This window comes from Anolis carolinensis, unplaced genomic scaffold (genome assembly GCF_035594765.1).
Source record: "Anolis carolinensis isolate JA03-04 unplaced genomic scaffold, rAnoCar3.1.pri scaffold_15, whole genome shotgun sequence".
Lineage (NCBI taxonomy): Eukaryota > Metazoa > Chordata > Lepidosauria > Squamata > Dactyloidae > Anolis > Anolis carolinensis.
Genome location: NW_026943826.1, coordinates 3,650,404 through 3,678,253, shown reverse-complemented (window position 1 = coordinate 3,678,253; position 27,850 = coordinate 3,650,404). Strand labels below are relative to the sequence as shown.

Below are 27,850 nucleotides of genomic sequence, written 5' to 3'. Positions count from 1 at the left end.
TAACGTCAGTTATGGAGGCCCACCTGACGTCAGTTATGGAGGCCCACCTGACGTCAGTTATGGAGGCCCACCTAACATCAATTATGGAGGCCCACCTAACGTCAATTATGGAGGCCCACCTAACATCAATTATGGAGGCCCACCTGACGTCAGTTATGGAGGCCCACCTGACGTCAGTTATGGAGTCCCACCTGACGTCAGTTATGGAGTCCCACCTGACGTCAGTTATGGAGTCCCACCTGACGTCAATTATTGAGGCCCACCTGACGTCAGTCATGGAGGCCCACCTGACGTCAGTTATGGAGGCCCACCTGACGTCAGTTATGGAGGCCCACCTGACGTCAGTTATGGAGGCCCACCTGACGTCAGTTATGGAGGCCCACCTGACGTCAATTATGGAGGCCCACCTGACGTCAATTATGGAGGCCCACCTAAACTCAATTATAGAGGCCCACATAATGTCAGTCATGGAGTCCCACCTGATGTCAGTTATGGAGGCCCACCTAAACTCAATTACAGAGGCCCACCTAACGTCAGTCATGGAGGCCCACCTAACGTCAATTACGGAGGCCCACCTGACGTCAGTCATGGAGGCCCACCAACACATTTCATGCCTGCGATGGACCCACTACACGATTTATGTTCCTGGGTGATAAATGTCATTTCCTAATTGGTTCTTATCATAAAAAAACATTGGGAAAGTTGATTAAACCTGTAGCACATTTTGCTCGAGTTTGTCAATGAATCTCTCTTCATTGAGCCTCAACCCATTCGAGAGTTTGGGGCAGCCACAAAAAAAACACAAAGTTCTTGGAATAAAACAACTACTTTTGAATTAAGCAGAAAATAACACATTCAGAACAGGAACATACATTTTATCAAATTCTTGTTACATAGTGTTATCTATCTTCTGAATTTTCGAAGGATCTTCCAGGGACAATTTCATCCTAGATGTTTTGGTTTCTCCTCCAGAATGGACATCCCAGGGTTCCTTAATTTGCATGACTCCGCCCACTGCCTCTCCCTTAACCCTTTCCTACCCTTTCCTGTGGCACATAGTTAACAGAGGAATTGATCAGCAACTGAACAAGAGGTTTGGGGAGAATTCACCATGATCTGGACCAAACTTGACACACAGACCCAACATGGCCAACTTATCAAAGAGCACTGGACTCAGTCAGTGATGGATCTGGACCAAACATCTCAAAACAAACAATGCCCTTTTCTAATAACCGGGACACCGCTGGGTCCCCAAGCTGGTATATATATAAACCCCACTTGCCTCGTTTCCAACAGACCTCTATGCAAATACCCTCACTGATTGACTTTGCAGCTGCAAGGGCATTCGATGCTAATCAAGGTGGGCAATGGCAACAATCACACTTGCTTCCAACAGACAAGAGTTATTTCTCCCATCCTGGACACTATTCCAGATATATATATACAATCCACTTGCCTAGTTTCCAACAGACCTTTTTGTATAGACCCCTACTGATTGACTTTGCAGCTGCAAGATGATTCAATGCTAATCAAGCCAGCCAGTGGCAATATTCACACTTGCTTCCAACAGACAAGAGTTCTTTCTCTCACCCTGGACATTATTCCAGAGATAGATAGATAAACCCCACTTCATAGTTTCCAACAGACCTCTATGAAGATACCCTCACTGATTGACTTTGCAGTTGCAAGGCCATTTAATGCTAATCAAGGCAGCCAATGTCAACATTCACACTTGCCTCCAACAGACAAGATAGATAAATAAATAAATATACAGTCCACTTGCCTAATTTTCAACAGACCTTTTTGTATAGACCCTTACTGATTGACTTTGCAGCTGCAAGATGATTCAATGCTAATCAAGTTGGCCAATGGCAACATTCACACTTGCCTCCAACAGACAAGATAGATAAATATACAGTCCACTTGCCTAATTTCAAACAGACCTTTATGTACAGACCCTCACTGATTGACTTTGAAGCTGCAAGACCATTCAATGCTAATCATCCTGGCCAATGGCAACATTCCCACTTGCCTCCGACAGACAAGAGTAATTTCTCCCACCCTGGACACTATTCCAGAGATAGATAAACCCCACTTCATAGTTTCCAACAGACCTCTATGCAGATACCCTCACTGACTGACTTGGCAGATGCAAGACCATTCAATGCTAATCATCCTGGCCAATGGCAACATTCACACTTGCCTCCAACAGTCAAGATAGATAAATATACAGTCCACTTGCCTAATTTCAAACAGACCTTTATGTACAGACCCCCACTGATTGACTTTGAAGCTGCAAGGCCTTTCAATGCTAATCAAGCTGGCCAATGTCAACATTCACACTTGCCTCCAACAGACAAGAGTTCTTTCTCCCACCCTGGACATTATTCCAGAGATAGATAGATAAACCCCACTTCATAGTTTCCAACAGACTTCTATGCTGATACCCTCACTGATTGACTTTGCAGCTGCAAGACCATTCAATGCTAATCAAGGTGGGCAATGGCAACATTCCCACTTGCCTCCAACAGACAATATATATATATACACACACACACACACACACATAGAGTCAACTTGCCTAGTTTCCAACAGACCTTTATGTACAGACCCTCACTGATTGACTTTGCAGTTGCACGGCCTTTCAATGCTAATCAAGCTAGCCAATGTCAACATTCACACTTGCCTCCAACAGACAAGATAGATAAATAGATAAATATACAGTCCAGTTGCCTAATTTCCAACAGACCTTTATGTACAGACCCTCACTGATTGACTTTGCAGCTGCAAGGCCATTCAATGCTAATCATCCTAGCCAATGGCAACATTCCCACTTGCCTCCAACAGACGAGAGTTTATTATTCCACTGATATATAAACCCCACTTGCCTAGTTTCCAACATCTCACAACTTCTGAGGATGCCTGCCCTAGATGTGGGCGAAACGTCAGGAGAGAATGCTCCTGGAACATGGCCATGCAGCCCGGAAAACTCACAGCAAGCCAGATTGTTTTGTGCTACTGGATCTGTAGAATAAAGCTCCGAAGTCCATTGATTTGTTCCAAACCTTTTTATTTATTTAGAGAAATATAAAAAAAGGAAACAGGAGGGGAGACAGGAGGAGGAGGAGGAGTGCTAGGACTAGGCTAGGAGGAATTCGCCCCCGATCCGGCTGAAATCCAAAATTATTCATTTTCCCCCGTCTTTCACAGACGGAGATCTGGAACGTCGGCCCAAAAATAAAAAATGTGTCCAAAGGAAGTTTCTCGGCTCCGGAAAAAAAAAGCAGACACTTTCTTTGGTGAAACTATGAACCTTCCCGGCAAAATAAATTATTTTTTGTTTCCTCCCTTCGTTAAGGAATTGGCAAAAAAAAAAAAAGTTTGTTGGGAAGTGGGGCGAAAACGGCGGGATATAAAGACGAAAACAAAAACCCAGGAGAGCAAACGATAAAGCAATATACATACACAGCCTTTCAGGCCCTTTTCTATCCCCGTATAAAAGAGAGTAAAACGCAACAAAACTAAATGCAACCCTAAGGGGGAAAAACAAGACAAAAGGGGAAAGATTATGCTTCGTTCTTTTGCAAAAAACGGGGTTTGTTTATGTTCACAAGGCACCAAATTTCTCCGACGCGAGACGGAACAAGGGGAGAACGAAGCAGCAAGGAGGCAAGAGATACCGTCGGGGAAAGTACCAAAAAAAAGGAAGCCGAGGCCCACCGTTCCCAGGATGCGGAATTAAAAACACAGGGATAATTTGGCAGAAGGCCGTCGGAGTGCTCACCGATTACCGGGAGTCGTGGAAATGGTACAGCCCGAAGGTCCGATTCGGGAAATGGCGAGGAGGAAGGAAACGAAGCAGCGAGAAAACTGTTTGGGGAGCAAAACCGAATGCTAAAAACACGGCGTTATTATCGGCCGTTATTCCCAGCAGACGGTAATCCTGGGATGTAATGTAAGACTCGGCTCTGGAACGAGCAACAGCTTCCTTATCGAATTATACACTCCGGGAGGACATTTCCGGCAGGAAAGCAAACCAAATTATAAACCGCAATTCCCAATAGACCACGTTCCTGATGGATTTGGGCTATTCTGTATATACTGGCGTATAAGACTAGTTTTAAACCCATCTGAACCCGTCTTATACACCAGGTAGACAAGGAGAGCAGCAGGCGCTCACCAGCCTTTCCTTGCCGGCGGCCTGGTCCTCAGGCTTATCAGGCTTGTCAGGCAGCAGGAGCCAAAAGAGAGGCTTGCCACAAAGCCAGGATGAGCAGTGCTGCTTCCCTCGCCCGGGTTTCGCCACTTGTCGTGCTTGGAGAGTGGCGGGAGCTGGGCGAGAGGCTGGGCCACACGGTGCTGCCTCCCTCGCCCGGTTTTCGCCACTTGCCAGGCTCGGGGGGCAACGGGAACTGGGTGAGAGGTTTGCCGTGAGGTCAGGCCATGTGGTGCTGCCTCCCTCGCCCGGCTGTCTCTGCTTGGTGGGCTCGGAGGGTGGTGGGAGCCGGGTGAGAGTCCGGGCCACGTGGTGCTGCCTCTCTCGCCTGGCTTTCGCTGCTCGCCATGCTCGGAGGGCAGTGGGAGCCGGGTGAGAGTCCGGGCCACGTGGTACTGCCTCCCTTGCTTGGCTTTTGCCGCTTACCGGGCTCGGAGGGCAGTGGGAGCTGGGCGAGAGGCTTGCCATGAGACGGACCACGTGGTATTGCCTCCCTCGCCTGGTTTTCGCCACTTGCTGGGCTTGGAGGGCGGTGGGAGCTGGGCGAGAGACCGGGCCACGCGGTACTGCCTTCCTCACCCGGCCTTTGTTTCTTACCGGGCTCAGAGAGTGGTGGGAGCTGGGCGAGAGACCGGGCCACGCGGTACTGCCTTCCTCACCCGGCCTTTGTTTCTTACTGGGCTCAGAGAGTGGTGGGAGCTGGGCGAGAGGCCAGGCCACGCGGTACTGCCTCCCTCGCCCGGTTTTCGCCACTTGCTGGGCTTGGAGGGCGGTGGGAGCTGGGCGAGAGACCGGGCCACGCGGTACTGCCTTCCTCACCCGGCCTTTGTTTCTTACCGGGCTCAGAGAGTGGTGGGAGCTGGGCGAGAGACCGGGCCACGCGGTACTGCCTTCCTCACCCGGCCTTTGTTTCTTACTGGGCTCAGAGAGTGGTGGGAGCTCGGCGAGAGGCCAGGCCACGCGGTACTGCCTCCCTCGCCCGGTTTTCGCCACTTGCTGGGCTTGGAGGGCGGTGGGAGCTGCGCGAGAGACCGGGCCACGCGGTACTGCCTTCCTCACCCGGCCTTTGTTTCTTACCGGGCTCAGAGAGTGGTGGGAGCTGGGCGAGAGGTTTGCCATAAGGCGGACCACGTGGTGCTGCCTCCCTCAACCAGCTTTCGCTGCTTGCTGGGCTCGGTGGGCTGCGGGAACCGGGTGAGAAGTTTGCTGTGAGGTCAGGCCACGTGGTGCTGCCTCCCTCTCCCGGCTGTCTCCACTTGCTGGGCTCGGAGGGTGGTGGGAGCTGGGGAAGAGGCCGGGCCATGTTGTGCTGCCTCCCTCGCCTGGCTTTTGACACTTGCTGGGCTCGGAGGGCGGTGGGAGCTGGGCGAGAGGCCGGACCACATGGTGCTGCCTCCCTTGCCTGGCTTTACCATTTGCCGGGCTCGGAGGGAACCGGGTGAGAAGTTTGCCATGAGGTCAGGCGACGTGGTGCTGCCTCCCTCTCTCGGCTGTCTTCGCTTGCTGGGCTTGGAGTGCAGTGGGAACCGGGTCAGAGGTTTGCCGTGAGGCCAGGCCACACGGTGCTACCTCTCTCGCCCGGCTTTCACCACTTCAGCCTGGCCATGGTGGGGATCGCGCTGGAAGAACCAGCGAGGAACAGACTGTGTGGGTGTCTCCCCTAATTAAGGGGTAGTCTTATACGGCGAGTATATACTAAAACTTTATATCTTGACTTGGAAAGTTGGGGGTTGTCTTATATGCTGGAAAATATGGTAGATATGGATGAAGGGAGGAGATACCCATACCCAAAGCTTTGGGGTGAAGAACAGCATCCTTTTCTAACAAGGCGGAATATGCACCTGGGCTCCAGGAAGGAAGGAAGGGGAAAATGTCGACGTGAATCAACAAGGGTTATGGGACACATTGTCAGAAAACAAACAAAAGGTGTGTCGGCTCCGGAGCGAAAAGGTCCTTTCCGAAAGAAGGAATCGATCCCCGCGAAACAAAGCGCGGAATACAGAAGACAGGCACAAAAAGTGTGCGCGAAGGAAACAAGGAGGAAGAGGAGCGGAAACTCGGGAGCCGCGTCTAAGAAAGAAACCGAAACCTGGGGCCATCTAGCGCAACGCGGGCGGGCGTAATCTCTGTCTGCGTCCCGGCGAACGGGTGGAAGAGGCGGCCGCCTCGCCGGGGTGTGCGGGTCCGGGTCAGAGCAGCGTGCGCGGGTTGTACTCGGGCAGCTTCTTGGCCTTTTCGCTCTCGGCTTCGCTCTCGACGCGGGCAATGGCCAAGGAGTGCGAGTAGCCCATGGCCACCTGGGCGGAGAAAAGGATAATAATAATAATAATAATAATAATAATAATAATAGGCCTATAAATATCTGGGCATATTACAGCTGGACAACATCAAGCATGAACATGTGAAAACTGTGGTCAGCAAAGAATACACACAAAGGGTCAGAAAAATTCTCAAAAGCAAGCTCAATGGAGGCAACACCATCAAGGCCATAAACACCTGGGCCATACCTGTCATAAGATATACTGCTGGCATCATAAACTGGACACACGTGGAACTGGACAATTTGGACAGAAAAACAAGAAAACTCATGACCATTCATCATTCACTGCACCCTCGCAGTGATGTTGACCGGCTATATCTGCCTAGAAGATCAGGGGGCAGAGGACTCTTACAAGTAAAACAAGCAGTCAAAGAAGAAGAACATGCCCTGGCAGAATATGTCAAGCAAAGTGAAGAACCTGCTTTGATTGAAGTCAAAAATCAGAAACTCCTCAAAGCACAGCAGACAAAGAATCAGTACAAGAAAACTGCACTACAAACTAGAGCTGACAGCTGGCACAACAAAACATTGCATGGAAAGTTCCTTGACAAAATTGACGGAAAAGCTGATAAGGAGAAGACCTGGCTCTGGCTCACGAATGGGACCCTGAAGAAGGAGACAGAAGGCCTGATCCTTGCAGCCCAGGAGCAAGCCATCAGGACAAAGGCAATTAATAATAATAATAATAATAATAATAATAATAATAATAAGGAGAAGACCTGGCTCTGGCTCACGAATGGGACCCTGAAGAAGGAGACAGAAGGCCTGATCCTTGCAGCCCAGGAGCAAGACATCAGGACAAAGGCAATTCAGGCCAAGATCGAAAAATCAGCTAATGACCCAAAATGCAGACTGTGCAAGGAAACCGACAAAACCATGGATCATATCCTCAGCTGCTGTAAGAAAATCGCACAGACAGACTACAAACAGAGGCACAACTCTGTGGCCCAAATGATCCATTGGAACTTATGCCTCAAGTACCACCTCCCAGCAGCAAAGAACTGGTGGGATCACAAACCTGCAAAAGTATTGGAAAATGAGCACGCAAAGATACTGTGGGACTTCCGAATCCAGACTGACAAAGTTCTGGAACACAACACACCAGACATCACAGTTGTGGAAAAGAAAAAGGTTTGGATCGTTGATGTCGCCATCCCAGGTGACAGTCGCATTCACGAAAAACAACAGGAAAAACTCAGCCGCTCTCAGGACCTCAAGACTGAACTGCAAAGACTCTGGCAGAAACCAGTGCAGGTGGTCCCGGTGGTGATGGGCACAGTGGGTGCCGTGCCAAAAGATCTCAGCCGGCATTTGGAAACAATAGACATTGACAAAATCACGATCTGACAACTGCAAAAGGCCACCCGACTGGGATCTGCGCGCATCATCCGAAAATACATCACATAGTCCTAGACACTTGGGAAGAGTTTGACTTGTGATTTTGTGATATGAAATCCAGCATATCTATCTTATTTGCTGTGTCATAATAATAATAATAATAATAATAATAATAATAATAATAATAATAATAATAATAATATCCGAAAATACATCACACAGTCCTAGATACTTGAGAAGTGTTAGACTTGTGATTTTGTGATACGAAATCCAGCATGTCTATCTTGTTTGCTGTGTCATTATAAAATATAATAACAACAACAACTTTGGATACAAAAGAGCCACCATCTGCTCTCACCTGCTCTACGTAGATCCCATCCAAGGTCTTCACCTCTTGCGCCGATGTGGAGGACTTGGGCTTGTGATCCCCGTAACCCTGGGGAAAGAAAAACACGGCAAAATAGGGTTGGACTAGATGGCCCTTGGGGTTCCCCTCCCACCTTGGGATTCTACGATTCCTAATTAAGTCTGTGCTGGCCACTTTCTTCCTTACCAGCTCCCCGAAAGTCGGCGACGGACCCCAGCTGATGGTGCTCTCATCCGCGGCCACAATAATGCTGCTCTTCCTGGAAAAAATAAAAATAAATGTATACAATGATGACACGGACATGATGTTGGGAACAGCAACCTCTCAAGCCTTTCACTATTTATTTGTTAATGTATATATCTGCTGACCTGTTGATTTGTCAGTTTTACTGACCTCTTTGTTGCGGGAGGGATTATAGACATGTTATTGTACTGAGCATGTTCAGACTCAGGACTCCATTTGGTATTCATGTCTGCTTTACACCTCAGTGGAGGTGGAGGCATGTTTGCATCAGACCTCAGTGAGGTGGATGCATGTTTGTTTGTTTATTTATTTATTACAACATTTCTACCCCGCCCTTCTCACCCCAAAAGGGGGACTCAGGACGGCTTACAATATAAACACATATATAAAACAACTAGCTGTGCCCGGCCACGCGTTGCTGTGGCGAAGTATGGTGGAAGGGCCTTGAGTCTACACTGCCATATAATCCAGTGCAAATTAGATAATCTGTGGAAGAAGCCTAAGTGAGGCCTAAATCTGCCGGTCCCATAACTGAACCCTGGTTGTCCCTTCGCTGAGTTGGTTGCTAGGAGACCAAGTAGGCAGAGATTAGCCCTCTAAACTGGCAGCAATTGGATGAAAACAATTATTGCTCTCCCTCTAATTAGGACTTTATTTTTCTTTTCTTTTTGTTGTATCAACCTTGAGGCGTGGATGATGGGTTGTGTTGTCAAATTTCGAGGTTGGGGGGCCTGTAGTTTTGTTGTTTTGTGGGTTGCCGTGATGCCATCACTCATTTATATATATAGATTCCATTTACAATTCATTACAATTTAAATTAAATTTACATTAAATTACATTACGTTAAAAACAAAAATATAAATATACATTCAGGTGCATCCTGAGTCCGATCCGAATCTGTCACAATATCTTAATCATTATAATCATAATTGATGCTGCTATGTTTGCATCAGACCTCAGTGGAGGTGGATGCATGTTTGTATCAGAACTCAGTGGGGGTGGATGCGTGTTTGCATCAGACCTCAGTGGAAGTGGATGCGTGTTTGCATCAGAACTCAGTGGAGGTGGATGCGTGTTTGCATCAGACCTCAGTGGAGGTGGATGCATGTTTGTATCAGAACTCGGTGGCGATGGACACATGTTTGTATCAGAACTCAGTGGAAGTAGACACATGTTTGCATCAGACCTCAGTGGAGGTGAAAGACACCCCAAAATTACCAATTTCTTACCCGCAAGCCAGGCTGCGAATCTTCCACCCACAGAGGTCCTGAACAGTTTTGGGGTACATCGTCGAATCCCGGGAAGTGTTTGTCGCCCCCCAGAAGAACAACCCACCTGCAAAGGGGCAACAAGAGGGAGACATGTTAGGATTCCTGAAATAAAAAAAAACTTATGTAAAACTTCCTGGAAAATATATAAACACATCCCAAAGCACTGGTTTCTGAAATATTAGGCGTTAGTCACTGTAAAGAAGTATGAATTTTAATTTTACAGATGTCATGTTTAACTGCATTTTAAAAGTCATGTTTAAATGTGTTTCAAAAAGGGTTAATATTTCAGTTACTCAGCACTCAGAGTTGGTGGCCATGGAGAAGGGGGCGGAGCCAACTGGGTTAGCTGAAGAGAGAGAGCAGAATTTGGAGGGAAAGTCAGTCAGTCAGTCAGTGTCTGTGGTCAGCGAACCACAGGGAAGTCTGATTCTCAGTTGGAGGATCAGGGTGGCTCAAATGTGGGTTTTGAGTCAATTCTAAAATAAGTTTGGTGACTTGTTTTAGGTAGTCTGTGCCCTGATAAGGTATAGGGAAGTCTGATTCTCAGTTAAGGGGATCAGGGTGGCTCAAATGTGGGATTTTGAGTCAGTCTAAAATAAGTTTGGTGACTTATTTTAGGTAGTCTGTGCCCTGATAAGGTACAGGGAAGTCTGATTCTCAGTTGGAGGATCAGGGTGGCTCAAATGTGGGATTTGAGTCAATTCTAAAATAAGTTTGGTGACTTATTTTAGGTAGTCTGTGCCCTGATAAGGTACAGGGAAGTCTGATTCTCAGTTGAGGGGATCAGGGTGGCTCAAATGTGGGATTTTGAGTCAGTCTAAAATAAGTTTGGTGACTTATTTTAAGGTTGTCTGTTAGTGGAGAAAGAACTGACGTTTTAAGAAGTTTGGAACACCTCAATATAGTTTTGCAACTGTTCAGTAACGTGCCTCAAACAAGAAGAAAAGTTATGGTAACCATTAAGCTTGTGCCTGAATAAACTTGTTATTGTTCTCTCAACATCTCAGTCTGTCATATATACACACATTAAGAATAAACAAGAAGGAGGAAGAAAAATAAAAGTCTCCTCTCTAAATAGCCAGTGGCTAAATCTTCCAAAAGTGGTGGCAAGAGTTGATAATCCCCTTTGTAATTTGGTGGCAGCATTATAAAACATCTATAATTTGGTGGCAGCTTTTAAAGAAAAACATGTTTAATAACTGGTGGCAACGGATATAAAATATATAATAATTAACTAATAGAAACATCATCTTTCTCCACAATTGGTGTCAGGGGTGGGATTTAAAAGGATTCCCCCCTGCCTGAATACTTTACATTTGGTGGCAGCAGTGGGATTTCAAAAGATTACCCTCTCCACAAATTGGTGGCAGCGGTGGGATTTTTCAAAGGATTTCTCCCCCTTTCTGACGTCACCACAAATTGGTGGCAGCGGTGGGATTTCCAAAGATTCCCTTCTCCACAAATTTTAAAATTCATACTTCTTTACAGTCACAATGGAAAAAAAAACAACAACCAGAACCAGCTAACACCTCTCAACAAAGGATTCCCCCAGAGAGGAAACTGTATAGAAATACCGGTCTCGCTGATGGCAAAGGAGCAGGTGTAACCGGCGTAGATCTGTGCGGCTCCGCGTCCGGGGAAGTCGAACAGCTTCACGAGTCGCGGCACCATCTCGTCCCTTTGCTCGGCGTGTCCCAGCCGCCCGTATCCCCCGAACCCCCAGGAGAAGACGCGCTTCTGAGAGTCCAAGACGAGCTGAACAGAGAAGAAGAGGAGGGTGAGCGAAGGAGATGGGAATGGCAGCTTTCCACATATAGGCAGTCCCCAACGTCCAGACATCCGACTCATAGTTAAGAACAAGGGTGAGACAACAAGAAGTGAGAGGAATATATCTATATATATAAAAGAGTGATGGCATCACGGCAATTCACAAAACAACAAAAGTACAGGCCCCCCAACCTCAAAATTTGACAACACAACCCATCATCCATGCCTCAAGGTTGATACAACAAAAAGAAAAGAAAAATAAAGTCCTAATTAGAGGGAGAGCAATAATTGTTTTTATCCAATTGCTGCCAGTTTAGAGGGCTAATCTCTGCCCACTTGGTCGCCTAGCAACCAGCTTGTCAGCAAAGGGACAGCCAGGGTTCAGTTAGGGGACAGGCAGATTTAGGCCTAATTTAGGCTTTTTCCACAGATTATCTAATTTGCACTGGATTATATGGCAGTGTAGACTCAAGGCCCTTCCACACAGCTATATAACCCATTTATAATCTTATATTATCTGCTTTGCACTGGATTATCTTGACTCCGCACTACCATATAATCCACTTCAGTGTGCATTTTATACAGCTGTGAAGAAGGGGCCTCAGATAATCCAGTTCTAAGCAGATAATATAAGATTATCAATATACAGTAGAGTCTCACTTATCCAACATAAACAGGCCGGCAGGATAAGTGAATATGTTGGATAAAAAGAAGGGATTCAGGAAAAGCCGATTAATTACAGTAGTAATTACAGTAGAGTCTCACTTATCCAACACTTGCTTATCCAACGATCTGGATTATCCAACGCATTTTTGTAGTCAATGCTTTCATTGATATTTTGGTGCTAAATTCATAAATACAGTAATTACTACATAGCATTACTGTGTATTGAACTACTTTTTCTGCCAAATTTGTTGTCTAACATGATGTTTTGTGCTTAATTTGTAAAATCATAACTTAATTTGATGTTTAATAGGGTTATCCTTAATCCCTCCTTATTATCCAACATATTCGCTTATCCAACGTTCTGCCGGCCCGTTTATGTTGGATAAGTGAGACTCTACTGTACTGTATTTACAAATTTACCACTAAAATATCACAATGAATTTAAAACACTGACTACAAAAACATTGATTATGAAAAGGCAGACTGCGTGGGATAATCCAGAACATTGTATAAGCGAATCTTGGATAAGTGAGATTCTACTTTAATATGAAATAATTACTTGGATAGAATAATGCAGAACAATATAATCTCTAAAACCAGGACAGTAAATAAACAGGGGAATTCCACACAAGAAACAATCAGGGCCAGCTAACACCTTCCAACAAAGTATTCCCATCATCAAAGTCTGGCAAATCCTCTGTTTTCTCAGGGCCACAGACAGTAGAAGCACATAAAATATCGCAAACAACGCCACTCTGAAAACAAGGGAATTCCAGACAGGAAACAATCAGGGCCAGCTAACACCTCCCAACAAAAAATTCACTCAGGGAGGAAACAGCCAGGCTTTAAAGCTGCAAGGCCATTACATCCTAATCATTTTGCCTAATTGCAGCATTCATACTTGCCTCCAACAGACAAAAAAAAAATCAGAAATATTGTATATTCACAACCTTTAGGAAACGATATCCCCTGATGGCGCAGCGTGTTAAAGTGCTGAGCTGCTGAACTTCTGGACCGAAAGGTTTGAATTGGGGGAGCGGAGAGAGCCCCCACTGTTAGCCCCAGCTTCTGCCAACCCAGAAGTTCAAAAACATGCAAATGTGAGTGCATCAATAGGTACTGCTCCGGCGGGAAAGTAACGCCGCTCCATGCAGTCATCCCACATGACCTTGGAGGAGTCTATGGACAACGCTGGCTCTTTGGCTTAGAAATGGAGATGAGCACCAACCCCCAGAGTCAGACATGACTGGGCTTAATGTCAGGGGAAGACCATTACCCTTTACCCTAACTACCACCAATTCCTCAATACTTTATTTCCCAGACCACAGACTTCGCCACAGCAACGCGTGGCCGGGCACAGCTAGTCTATATATATAAAATGTAATGTGCGTTTTATTATGGAGTAAACAACAAAACCACTGAACCAAATCACACCAAATTTGGCCACAAAAGACATAGTCATCCAATCTATGCCTTTCAATCAAATACAGTAGAGTCTCACTCATCCAAGCTAAACGGGCCGGCAGAAGCTTGGATAAGCGAATAACCTGGATAATAAGGAGGGATTAAGGAAAAGCCTATTAAACATCAAATTAGGTTATGATTTTACAAATTAAGCACCAAAACATCATGTTATACAACAAATTTGACAGAAAAAGTAGTTCAATACGCAGTAATGTTATGTTGTAATTACTGTATTTACAAATTTAGCACCGAAATATCACGATGTATTGAAAACATTGACTACAAAAATGGCATGGATTATCCAGAGGCTTGGATAAGCGAGGCTTGGATTAGTGAGACTCTACTGTAAACCTATAAAAATAAAGTCCAAATTAGAGGAAGAGGAATAACTGTTTTCCCCCTTGCTGCCAGTTAGAAGGGTAGGCCCCGGTTTGTCTCCTAGCAACCCACTCAGCAACTTAATGGTGCCCGGGGCCTCTTCACTCAGGCCTCTTCCACACTGCCTATAAAATACAGATTATCTGATTTGAACTGGATTATATGGCAGTGCAGACTCAAGTCCCTTCCACACAGCTATATAATCCAGAATACCAAGGCAGGATAATCCACAGTATCTGCTTTGAACTGGATTATCTTGAGTCCACACAGACATATAATCCAGTTCAGTGTGGATTTTATACAGTTGTGTAGAAGGGGCCTCATATAATCCGGTTCAAAGCAAATAATGTAAGATTATAAATAGAATACAGTAGAGTCTCACTTATCCAACATAAACGGGCCGGCAGAACGTTGGATAAGTGAATATGTTGGATAATAAGGAGGGATTAAGGAAAAGCCTATTAAACGTCAAATTAGGTTATGATTTTACAAATTAAGCACCAAAACATCATGTTATACAACATATTTGATAGAAAAAGTAGTTCAATATGCAGTAACGCTATGTAGTAATTACTGTATTTACGAATTTAGCACCAAAATATCATGATATATTGAAAACATTGACTCCAAAAATGCGTTGGATAATCCAGAACGTTGGATAAGCGAGTGTTGGATAAATGAGACTCTACTGTATCATGATATTTTGAAATCATTGACTACAAAAATGAGTCGGATAATCCAGAATGTTGGATAAGTGAGACTCTACTGTATATAAAATTACTGTGGTATAATAAAACAGAACAATATAATCTCTAAAATCAGGACAGTAAATAAAGAGCAACACTCCGAATGCAGGGAAATTGGGAATTCCAGACAGGAAACAATCAGGGCCAGCTAACACCTCCCAAGAAAGAATTCTCTCAGTAATTAAAGTTAAAATCCATAAAAACAAAAAACTGACTCACATAGGAATTCGACTTAAGAACAAACCCACTGAACAGAATGTCTCGTGTTTGTAATGTGAGAACTGCCTGTAAATGTTTTCAGGATTGATTGAGTTTGAACTAGGTTTGAAACTAACAATAGCAACAACCCAGCCTGTGAAAGGCCTTCAGAACCTTACCGTGTGGTTGGCCCCGCAGGCCACAGCTCTCACCACGACGTTGGGGACCGGCAGGATCTGTCCGTCTTTCGTCTTCTCGATGAAGATGGCGACGCGGCGGGGGACCAGCTCGCAGTCGAACTCGATCCTCTGCGCCCGGGCAATGAACTTCCCGTCAGAGTTGTGCCCTGTTTAGGGAACAGAAAGCCATCAGAGAAGAGAGAACCAACCAGAAGTGAATTGAGGACGTAGGTAGGTATGTGTTGTAGCCTGGTCCGATACTGAGTGGTCAGAATATGAGGAAGGGGATGCTGGGATAGATTCGGAGGGCCCAGAGGAGGATAGAAGTGGCCGGGAGAGAGTTGTTTTGGAATCTCCTGGCAGGTCCCACGAGAATGGACAAAGCAAGAGCAGCTCTCATGAGAACTTGTCAGAAGTGCAGGCAGGGAGAAATATGCTGTGGCGCAGACGGGAGAGCAATGAGTCATAAGTTCGAGGCCCGCTCGGAGCTATGTTTGTTTGTCTTTGTCCTGTGTTAAAAAGGCATTGAATGATCCGCCCTGAGTCCCCTTCGGGGTGAGAAAGAAGGGCGGTGTGAAGAAGTGTATGATTATATTTTGTTTATAGATGACATGTGTATTTAATTTTGTTTGAACAGTCAGGTTTGGCTAAGTTTAAAATGGTGAGTATTTGAGTTGATGATGTATGGGGGAAGGTAGCCATCTTAAGGCAGGTTACCATAGCAACAGGGGCGGAGCCAACCGCCGCTTGGAAAGGAAAAGGGGGAATGTTTTAAAACCCAGGCAGTCTGTGATTTCCATTCACAGGGAAGGAACTGATTCTTGTGTAAAGGATCAGGGTGGCTCAAATAGAAGAGTTTGAGTCAGGTCTAAAATAAAGAGAATTATTTTAGGCGGTCTGTGATTTTCTAGTCACAGTGGAGGATCTGATTCTTGTGAGGAGAATCAGGTTGGCTCAAATAGAAGGATTTGAGTCAGATCTAAGTTGGACCAGACTAGGCAAGTTAGGTGACTTGTCTAGGGTCATTTATAGAGCCTGTGGATTAGGGAAAATTAATCCCAGGGGATCCAGGAGGATCAAGGTTTAGTGTAATCTAGAGAAAGAAATATTTTGAAAGTTTGACCACCTCATATCCGTTTGTAACCATTAAGCGAAGTGCCTTTAACAAGTTATATGAAACCATCAAGCTCTGTACCTGCAATAAACTTGTTTTGTTTTTATTCTAACTAAGCCTCTGTCAGACTCTTATATTAAGTTAAGCAACATCAACATCTGAAGTAAAACAAATAGAGAAAGCTTGAAAGAACCAGTGCCATCTGCCTGACGTCTCCTCCATTGGTGGCAGCGAAGAAGATAGTCAACCAAATAATTAATTAACATCATCTCTCATAAAACATCTTTATTAATTGGTGGTATCTGTGTATGTGTGTAGGATCAGAGGGATTCCATCTCTGTCACACATTCCTGTCAGACACCTCACCTCTGTACATATTGGTGGCAAGCGGAGGGATTCAAAAGGGATTCCATTCCCTGCCACATCAGTTCTGTACAGGCGGAATATAAATGATGTAAATAAATGTTTGTCTAGGTCAATGATGGGCAACCTTTTGCACTTGGTGTGTCAAAATTCACCTAAAAAACCTAGCATGACTTGGGTGGTGTGTCACTTTCAGAAAAAACCATAATTTCACAATATGTATGGTTTAAATAACAAAAATGTATAATTGTAATATAAACTGTATTTAATAAATCAAAAACTATTTACTACCATTATTTCCATGTACAACAATCTATGGTACCTCTTGCAGTTTCTCTCTATTATAGTTTCAATGTAGACATGAATAATGAATATAATATAATATATAATATATATAATATTATATATAATATATGCACATGCACACACACACATGAATATATATAATATTAATATTAATAATAATATTATGTTGTAATACAATGTAATAATTATAATTCACTATTATAATTGTATATTTATATTACATGCAATATTACTAATAATATTGCAATATAGTTGTATAATATAATATATTGTATGTATATATACTTGTAAACCGCCCCGAGTCCCCTTCGGGGTGAGAAGGGCGGTATATAAATGTCGCAAATAAATAAATAAATAATAATAATAATATACAGTAGAGTCTCACTTATCCAAGCTAAACGGGCCAGCAGAAGCTTGGATAAGTGAATAACTTGGATAATAAGGAGAGATTAAGGAAAAGCCTATTAAACATCAAATTAGGTTATGATTTTACAAATTAAGCACCAAAACTTCATGTTAGACAACAAATTTGACAGAAAAGGTAGTTCAATACGCAGTAATGTTATGTTGTAATTACTGTATTTACGAATTTAGCACCAAAATATCACAATATATTGAAAACATTGACTACAAAAATGGCTTGGATTATCCAGAGGCTTGGATAAGTGAGGCTTGGATAAGTGAGACTCTACCGTAATAGTAATAATATAATAATATATTACAACAATAATAGAATCTATATATATAAAAGGGTAATGGAATCACGGCACCGGACAAAACAACTAAACTAAATGCCCCACAACATCAAAAATTGACAGCACAACCTCTCATCCATGCCTCTACATTCATACAACTAAAAGAAAAGAAAAATAAAGTCCTAGCCACAGCAACGCGTGGCCGGGCACAGCTAGTGATATAATAAAATGTGCGTAATTCCCATGGAATAAACAAGAAAACCACTGGACCAAATCACACCAAATTTGGCCACAAAAGACATAAGTCATCCAATCAATCTGCATGCGGCAGTGTGTCAGCAAAAATGGCTAGGTGTGTCAGTGCTGACACGCGTGTCATAGGTTGGCCATCACTGGTCTAGGTCAACCTCGGGTCCCCAGATGTTTCTGGCCTTCACCTCCCAGAAATCCTAACAGCTTGTAAACTGGTTGGGATTTCTGGGAGCTGTAGGCCAAAAACATCTGAGGACCCCAGGTTGAGAACCACTCGTCTAGGTCAAGGCGCTTGGAACTGCAGAGACAGGGCATGCAACAAAGACAGACTCGTTTTTCCCAGAGGCTTAAGAGATAAGGAGAGGAGAAGCAGGTGTGTAAGAAACGATGTTATGGGAGGGATTGAGGCCTTTTAAAGTGGTTCCTGCTGGTAGTAGTAATAATAATGATAATATAACTTCAGAGGTCGAGATATTAAAACTTAGGCCTTTCCAGGCAAACTGTATTAGGATATTAAGAATTATCATCATCATATAATTGCAGTGGTCGAGATATTAAAATTTAGAGAAATATGGGAGACAAATCTTTTTCTAGATCAAGGAGCTTGAAACTGCGGAGACAGGGCAGGCAACAAAGACAGACTCGCTTTTCCCAGAGGCTAAGAGATAAGGAGAGGAGAAGCAGGTGTGTGGGAAATGATGTTATGGGAGGGATTGAGGCCTTTTAAAGTGGTTCCTTCTGTTAGTAGTAGTAGTAGTAGTAATAATATAAATTCAGTGGTCAAGATATTAAAACTTAGGCCTTTCCAGGCAAAGTACAGTAGAGTCTCACTTATCCAACATTCGCTTATCCAACATTCTGGATTATCCAATGCAGTCTGCCTTTTAGTAGTCAATATTTTCAATATATTGTGATATTTTGGTGCTAAATTCGTAAATACAGTAATTACAACATAACATTACTGCGTATTGAACTACCTTTTCTGTCAAATTTGTTGTATAACATGAAGTTTTGGTGCTTAACTTGTAAAATCATAACCTAATTTGATGTTTAATAGGCTTTTCCTTAATCCCTCCTTATTATCCAACATATTCACTTATTCAATGTTCTGCTGGCTCATTTACGTTGGATAAGTGAGACTCTACTGTAATAATATAAATTCAGTGAGAAGAGAAGCAGCAACAAAGACAGACTCGCTTTTCCCAGAGGCTTAGAGATAAGGAGAGGAGAAGCAGGTGTGTAAGAAATGATGTTATGGGAGGGATTGAGGCCTTTTAAAGTGGTTTCTGCTGTTAGTAGTAGTAGTAGTAGTAGTAGTAATAATAATAATAATAATAATAATAATAATAATAATAATAATAATAATATAAATTCAGTGTTTGGGATATTAAAACTTAGGCCTTTCCAGGCAAGGAGTATCAGGATATTAAGCATTATCATCATCATATAATTCCAGTGGTTGAGATATTAAAACATAGGCCTTTCCAGGCAAAGAGACTCAGGATATTAATAATAATAATAATAATAATAATAATAATGCTATAATAAAATAAAATAATAATGGTAAAATAATACTATAAATAAAAAATAAAATAATTTAATACAAGAATAATATAATAATGATAAAATCATAATACTAAGACAGCGTACCTAATTGGCCATACTCGGGACATCCGAACGAATAGAGGTTTCCCTTGCAATCCATGACCATGCTGAATTCGGCCCCGCAGGCCACCTTGGTAATCGGCTGACCGTTGTACATGATCTAAGAAATGCAGAAGTTTTATTATTTTTCTCCATGGAATAAAGACAAACTATCCTCCCAAACATTCAAAACATGCACCTTTGCCCATACAGGCTCCGTAGTTTGCCATGCGGCACAGGAGGAGAGCACCGGAGTAGAGCTTAATAATAATAATAATAATAATAATAATAATAATAATAATAATAACTTTATTTTTATACCCCGCCCCATCTCCCCCGAAGGGACTCGGGGCGGCTTACATGGGGCCTTGCCCGATAAAACAATCAAATATCAAAACACAGCAATAAAACAGTTATCCAATAAAAACATCAATTACAGTAAAAACAATCGTTAAAATCAACATAAAACATACAATATTAACACTGGAGACTAATTCATAGAACCCAGGCAACGTGCAACATGTGCCGAAATGGGCCGAAATGGGCAAGGTAATTTCACAGTTAAAATGGACAAAGTGCAATATAGCATTGGCAACACCTCAAGAATGGGGCTATTATAAAATGGACAGATAGATCAATCCAGCAATAACTAAACATCGAAGGCCTTTTGAAACAGCCAGGTTTTTAAGCTCTTCCGGAAGGAGAGGAGGGTAGGGGCCTGCCTGATCTCTCTAGGGAGCGAGTTCCAAAGCGGGGGGGGCCACGACGGAGAAGGCCCTCTCTCTCTCTCGTCCCCACCAACCGCGACTGCGAGGGTGGTGGGAGCGAGAGGAGGGGCCTTTTGAAACAGCCAGGTTTTTAAGCTCTTCCGGAAGGAGAGGAGGGTAGGGTCCTGCCTGATCTCTCTAGGAAGCGAGTTCCAAAGCCGGGATGGGGGCCACGACGGAGAAGGCCCTCTCTCTCTCTCGTCCCCACCAACCGCGACTGCAAGGGTGGTGGGAGCGAGAGGAGGGCCTCCCCCCGACGAGTGAAGAGAACGTGCGGGTTCGTAGGGGGAGATGCGGTCTCTAAGGTAGGTGGGTCCCAAACCGTTTAGGGCTTTGTAGGTGATAACCTGCACCTTGAATTGGGCCCGGAAAGTAAACGGCAGCCAGTGGAGCTCCTTAAACAGAGGCGTTGAACGTGCCGTGTAATTCGCTCCAGTTAGAAGCCTGGCTGCCGAGCGCTGTACTAGTTGTAATTTCCGGGCCGTCTTCAAAGGCAGCCCCACGTAGAGCGCATTGCAATAGTCCAGTCTAGAGGTAACTAAGGCATGGACCACCCTGGTCAGATCAGACTTCTCGAGGTATGGTCGCAGCTGGCGCACAAGTTTTAGTTGTGCAAAGGGCACAACAAAGAGCTTCCGGCCTACTGCATCAAATCTCTTACCCTCCCTGTCGGCAGGAGAGTTAGACTGTCGACCCGAGGATTGGGAGGCCTTCACCACCATGGAGTTCGGATCGGGGTGATGCTTGAGCCATTCCAAGGCTTCATCATCGGTTCGGTACCAGGCCTCTATTTTTTTAGAGGTTGGAGGTATCGAAGATGGGGTCTTCCAGGATGCCTGGATTACGTCCAGGAGGTAAGGAAGAAAAGGCAGCAAAGTGGCTGGCGGGGCTTGAGCCTGGACCCTCTTGAAGACGGGGTCGGTGACGGCTTTTGAGGTTTGTTTAATTTCCATCCCCAGAGCGTCTGCCATTCTAACCATTTGGTCGGAGAAAGCCCGGATATTATCCGTCGGGGAGGGTGGGTCGACCTCGTAGGCGTCGTGAGGTGGAGAGAGGTCGAGGCCGAGGGAGACGACTGAGGGAGACGACTGAGGCCGAGAGGATCGACTCGGGGTGTTCGACATCGAGGTCATCCTCCTCGGCCCCTTGAGGGGACCGAGGAGGAGAAACAAGGGCAGAGTCCTGTTGAGGTATCACCTCAAGAGCAGCAGCGGGCTGTGGACGAATGTCCTTGGAAGTAGAGGCCTGGACGGCACGAGCGAGGCGCGTCATCTGTCTACCCCTCTCAGGTGTTTGAGCCGGAGGGAAAAGTTCTTGTCGAGCCTGAGGGCGCGATGGCGCTGGCTGAGGAACTTTAATAACTGTCCTGACTGACCGGTTGGGAGAGACTTGAGCGTCCGCATCCGAGGACTGACCATGAGAAGAAGATCGGAGGCGTTGCACCAGTTGGATAGGGGAGGATCTCCTGGAGGAGGCCACGGAAGAGGGGACATCCTTCTTAGAAGAAGCTGAGGAAGAACGAAGAAGACCTCTGAATCATTCGCCTCTTGGCTGGAGGTTGCTTCAACGCGACCCTTAACGATTTTCCCGGCGTCGGTGGAATCAGGCACACAGCTGCCGAGTCAGATTGGGCTCGTCTGGATTCCTCCTGCGCCCTCTCAAAGGCAATTTTCATGGCGGAAGAAGATGGCGGCGAAGCTAGACGGGATCGAGTAGAAATGGCCGAAGCCACAGAACTCGAAGTCGATGAGGGACCCATTTTGCCCGACCGGGTCGAAACAGTGGCTGTAGTCACCGTGCAGGGCGGTTTGGTTGGTTTAGCCCTCGAGGTCTTAGAGGCCTTGGACGATACCGACGGAGTAGGCGTAGACGCCATCAAGGCCGAAGTGGAAGTAGAAACTTCAGGAGCAAGAGTCTTCTCGTAGAGAGCTGCTCGAAGTCTCGCAGCCCTATTTCTTCGGGCCTGAGCTGTAAAGGCCAGGCAAAAACGGCAGGTACCGACGACGTGACTTTCGCCGAGGCAGAAAAGGCACTTAGCGTGGCCGTCGGAATCTGGAATTTTAGCGGCACATTGAGTGCACCGCTTGAAACGCGTAGTCGACATAGGAACGAAGAGTCCGAAGTGAGCTTTGCGGCGGAAAAAAAGGAACTGGGGAGTGAGCGCGGAGGGCGCCTCTTATACCCTCTGGGGAGAGGGGCGGGGTTACCGCCAAATTTCAAACTTTAGCTTGGAAGACTATCCGTTGGAGTCTGCGCAGGTGCAGTCTCTCCATTAGTGTGCATTCACAGAGTACACGAAGAAAAATAATTGTTTTTATCCCATTGCTGCCAGTTAGAAGGCTACACTCCGCCCACTTGGTCTCCTAGGAACCCATTCAGCCCAGGGGACAGGCAGAGTTAGGCCTCACTTAGGCCTCTTCCACACTGCCTATAAAATACAGATTATCAGGTTTTAACTGGATTATATGGCAGTGTAGACTCAAGGCCCTTCCAGACAGCTATATAACCCATTTCTATTCTTATATTATCTGCTTTGCACTGGATTGTCTTGACTCCACACTGCCATATAATCCACTTCAGTGTACATTTTATATAATCCAGTTCTAAGCAGATAATCTAAGATTATAAATATAATACGTAATAATCACCGTGATATAATAATACAGAGCAATATAATCTCTAAAATCAGGACAGTAAATAAAGAGCAACACTCTGAAAGCATAAGCCACAGCAACGCGTGGCCGGGCAAAGCTTTTATATATATATATATATATATATATATATATATATATATATATATATATATATGTAATGTGGCATTTTACTATGGAGTAAACAACAAAACCACTGAACCCAATCACATCAAATTTGGCCACAAAAGACATAGTCATCCAAAATATGTCTTTCAATAAAAAACCTAGAAAAATAGTCCAAATACCAGAGGATGAGGAAGAGCCTTTCTCCCCCTGACTGCCAGTCAGAAAGGTAGGCTCCGCTCCCTTCGTGTCCTAGCAACTCCCTTAGCCAAAATGGCACCCAGGGCAGAGGCAGTGCACTTGGGTCTGATCCACACTGCCTATTAAATACAGATTACGGTGTTTCTCTGAAAATAAGACAGTCTCTTATATTAATTTTTGCTCCCAAAGATGCTCTAGGTCTTATTTTCAGGGGATGTGTTATTTTTCCATGAAGATGAATTCACATTTATTGTTGAACCAAAAAAAATGAACATTTATTATATACTGTACAGTAATAGTCATCATAAACCAGCATAACCAAACAAACTGTGAATCCTATCAATAATTTCTTGTTACTACCAATATTTCCATGTACAACACTTTATGGTACGTACATTTACCGATCCTGCATGCTCTGGTGTTCTGTTCGTTGGGCATGCTTCCAAACAAAAACTTTGATAGGTCTTACTTTCGGGGGAGGCCTTATATTTAGCAATTCAGCAAAACCTCTACTAGGTCTTATTTTCTGGGGATGTCTTATTTTACGGGAAACGGGGTATCTATCTCACCATCATTTATTCTATCTATCTATCTATCTATCTATCTATCTATCTATCTATCTATCTATTCATCCTTCTATCTACCTACTCATTAATTCATCCATCCATCTACCTACCTACCTACATATCTGCCTATTTATCCTTCTATCTACTTACTCATCTATCTATCTATCTATCTATCTATCTATCTATCTATCTATCTATCTATCTATCAATTGATCTATCTATCTATCTATCTATCTATTGATCTATCTATCTATCTATCTATTCATCCTTCTATCTACCTACTCATTAATTCATTAATTCATCCATCCATCTACCTACCTACCTATATATCTGCCTATTTATCCTTCTATCTACTTACTCATCTATCTATCTATCTATCTATCTATCTATCTATCTATCTATCTATCTATCTATCTATTGATCTATCTATCTAGCAACCCACTCAGCCCAGGGGACAGGCAGATTTAGGCCTCACTTAGACTTCTTCCACAGATTATCTGATTTGAACTGGATTATATGGCAGTGTAGACTCAAGGCCCTTCCACACAGCTATATTACCCAGAATGCCAAGGCAGATAACCCACAGTATCTGCTTTGAACTGGATTATCTTGAGTCCACACTGCCATATAATCCACTTCAGTGTGGATTTTATACAGCTGTGTAGAAAGGGCCTCATACAATCCACTTCTATTTATTTATTTACAGTATTTATATTCTAAGCAGATAATATAAGATTATATATATAACATGAAATAATTACTGTGGTAGAATAATACAGAACAATATAATCTCTAAAACCAGAACAGTAAATAAAGAGCAACACTCTGAAAACAGGGAAATTGGGAATTCCAGAAAGGAAACAACCAGGGCCAGCTAAACAACAATACTTTCAATGCCTTACCTGAGTGGGGCTGGGGACCGCGTCGGTCTGGTTGCCGAGGCCCAGCTGTCCCATCTTGTTTTCTCCGAAGGCGAACACAGAACCGTTCTCTTGAATCGAAAGACAGCAGGGAAAGTAAACCTCCCGTAACTTTCTTACTTTCCGGTTGTGTACCGTTAAGTCACTTGTCAATTATGGCAACACTTATAGAAATAATAACATTGTAATATAATCTATATATATAAAAGAGTGATGGCATCACGGCGACCCACAAAACAACAAAACTACAGGCCCCCCCAACCTCGAAATTTGACAACACAACCCATCATTCACGGCTCTAGGTTGATACAACAAAAAGAAAAGAAAAATAAAGTCCTAATTACAGGGAGAGGAATAATAGTTTTTATCCAATTGCTGCCAGTTTGAAGGCTAAGCTCCACCCACTTGGTCTCCTAGCAACCTACTCAGCCCAGGGGACAGGCACAGTTAGGCCTCACTTAGGCCTCTTCCACAGATTATCAGATTTGAACTGGATTATATGGCAGTGTAGACTCAAGGCCCTTCCACACAGCTATATAACCCATTTAGAATCTTATATTATCTGCTTTGAACTGGATTATCTTGACTCCACACTGCCATATAATCCACTTCAGTGTGCATACTAAACATAAAGACAACTATACAACAGACATTCAATACCACCACTACCTCAACAATTTCTCACCAACACCACCAGACAACGCCACAGCAATGCGTGGCCGGGCACAGCTAGTCTATCTATATATATAAAAGAGTGATGGCATCACGGCGACCCACAAAACAACAAAACTACAGGCCCCTCAACCTCGAAATTTGACGACACAACCCATCATCCATGCCTCTAGGTTGATACAACAAAAAGAAAAGAAAAATAAAGTCCTAATTAGAGAGAGAGAGGAATTATTGCTTTTATCCAATTGCTGCCAGTTTGAAGGCTAAGCTCCTCCAACTTGGTCTCCTAGCAACCCAATAAAAAATAATAAAAAACACAAAAAAATAATTAAAAACTCTTAAAAATTAATACAATTAAATACTATAATAACAGAAAATAACTAAAAATAATACGAGAAAATAATAAAATATAATAAATAAAAAGATAACTTACAATAAAATTAATTAAAAAATACAAATAACGTCAAATAAAAATTACACAACAATTTTTAACCAATACCACCACCACTTTGCCACAGCAACGCGTGGCTGGGCACAGCTAGTAATACTATATAAAATAATAAAATAATAATATAATAATACTACTAATAATATAATACTATAATGTATATAATAATATAATATAATTATCAATATTATTTACAGTAGAGTCTCACTCATCCAACGTAAATGGGCCGGCAGAACGTTGGATAGGCAAATATGTTGGATAATAAGGAGGGATTAAGGAAAAGCCTATTAAACATCAAATTACATTATGATTTACAAATTAAGCACCAAAACATGTCCTTCAACAAATTTGACTGAAAAAATAGTTCAATACACAGTAATGCTTATGTAGTAATTATTTGCGAATTTAGCACAAAAATATTACAATATATTGAAAACATTGACTACAAAAACATTGACTACTAAAAGGCAGACTGTGTTGGATAATCCAGAATGTTGGATAAGTAGACTCTACCGTAATAATATATAATACTAATTTTGTGCTATGCTTATAATATAATCTATTATATATACATATTAATAATTAATAATATATTCTAATTAATACAAAATCCAGTAGAGTCTCACTTATCCAACATTCGCTTATCCAACGTTCTGGATTATCCAACACAGTCTGCCTCCCATCCGGATCCACAGCTGTTTCTCTAGGCGGCAAGGACTGAACTTTTTATAGATTTAATTTCCAAAAATGTAGTTACTGTAAGTTCATTTTATGCAATTCTATCTTTATTTGTAGTCAATTTGTTAGTAGTCAATGTTTCTGTAGTCAATGTTTTCAATACATTGCGATCTTTTAGTGCTAAATTCATAAATACAGTACATACATAATATTGCCGTGTATTGAACTGCTTTTTCTGTCTATTTGTTGTAAAACATGATGTTTTGGTGCTTAATTTGTAAAATCATAACAGAATGTGATGTTTAATAGGCTTTTCCTTAACCCCTCCTTATTATCCAACATTTTCGCTTATCCAACGTTCTGCCAGCCCGTTTATGTTGGATAAGTGAGACTCTACTGTAATACTATTTTTTTCGTGTCAGGAGTAACTTGGGAAACTGCAATATGTAATAACATTGTAACATAATAATACTAATATAATAAATATAATACTGCTGATAATACTTTATTATTATTATTATTATTATTATTATTATTATTATTATTATTATTATAATATTATGGCACAGCAAACAAGATAGATATGCTGAATTTCATATCACAAAACCACAAGTAGAACACTTCCCAAGTGTCTAGGACTGTGTGATGTATTTTCGGATGATGCGTGCAGATCCCAGTTGGGTGGCCTTTTGCAGTTGGCAGATCGTAATTTTGTCAGTGTCTATTGTTTCCAAATGCCGGCTGAGATCTTTTGGCACGGCACCCAGTGTGCCCATCACCACCGGGACCACCTGCACTGGTTTCTGCCAGAGTCTTTGAAGTTCAATCTTGAGGTCCTGAGAGCGGCTGAGTTTTTCCTGTTGTTTTTCGTCAATGCGACTGTCACCTGGGATGGCGACATCAGTGATCCAAACCTTTTTCTTCTCCACAACTGTGATGTCTGGTGTGTTGTGTTCCAGAACTTTGTCAGCTGTAGTGTCTCAGAGACCCTCGAGTCATGACCCCGTCGCCATTATGGATCAGACCGAAGAAGATATGGGGTTTGTGCCGATTCCGCAAGATTCTGCTCCCTTCCAGATGTCCCCTGTTGACAGTTTTAGCCCACAGTTAATTACAAAGGCCCTTGAGACAGAGCCTGGTTCTCCAGAGAGCGCTCCTTTTGATCGAAGATTGTTTTGGGAAACATCTCGCTCGGAGAAGCAGAATAAGAGAAAAAGCGCTAGATTAGTGGAGAAAGCAAGCACTAATTAAGCCAGTTCCCTTGAGAGTTTCCCGGGAGGGTTGCATCTGGCAAGTTGTTGACTTTAGTCCACTT

At 43.4% G+C, this 27,850-nt stretch overlaps 1 protein-coding gene across 2 annotated transcripts in view; it reads right to left on the bottom strand.

Moving 5' to 3' along the window:
• Nucleotides 1–3,053: 3,053 nt before the first annotated feature.
• The window catches only part of rcc2 (regulator of chromosome condensation 2), a 42,106-nt gene continuing 17,309 nt past the window's right edge, over nt 3,054–27,850 (bottom strand). For both annotated transcript variants that reach the window (XM_062965552.1, XM_062965553.1), the window contains exons 6-13: nt 24,720–24,808; nt 19,534–19,648; nt 15,154–15,320; nt 11,330–11,510; nt 9,714–9,819; nt 8,428–8,500; nt 8,233–8,310; nt 3,054–6,513 (exon numbers count right to left, since the gene is read on the bottom strand). In XM_062965552.1, the coding sequence (XP_062821622.1) occupies nt 6,406–6,513; nt 8,233–8,310; nt 8,428–8,500; nt 9,714–9,819; nt 11,330–11,510; nt 15,154–15,320; nt 19,534–19,648; nt 24,720–24,808 (917 nt within the window). In that variant the 3' untranslated portion in view covers nt 3,054–6,405. The remainder of the gene's footprint in view (nt 6,514–8,232; nt 8,311–8,427; nt 8,501–9,713; nt 9,820–11,329; nt 11,511–15,153; nt 15,321–19,533; nt 19,649–24,719; nt 24,809–27,850) is intronic.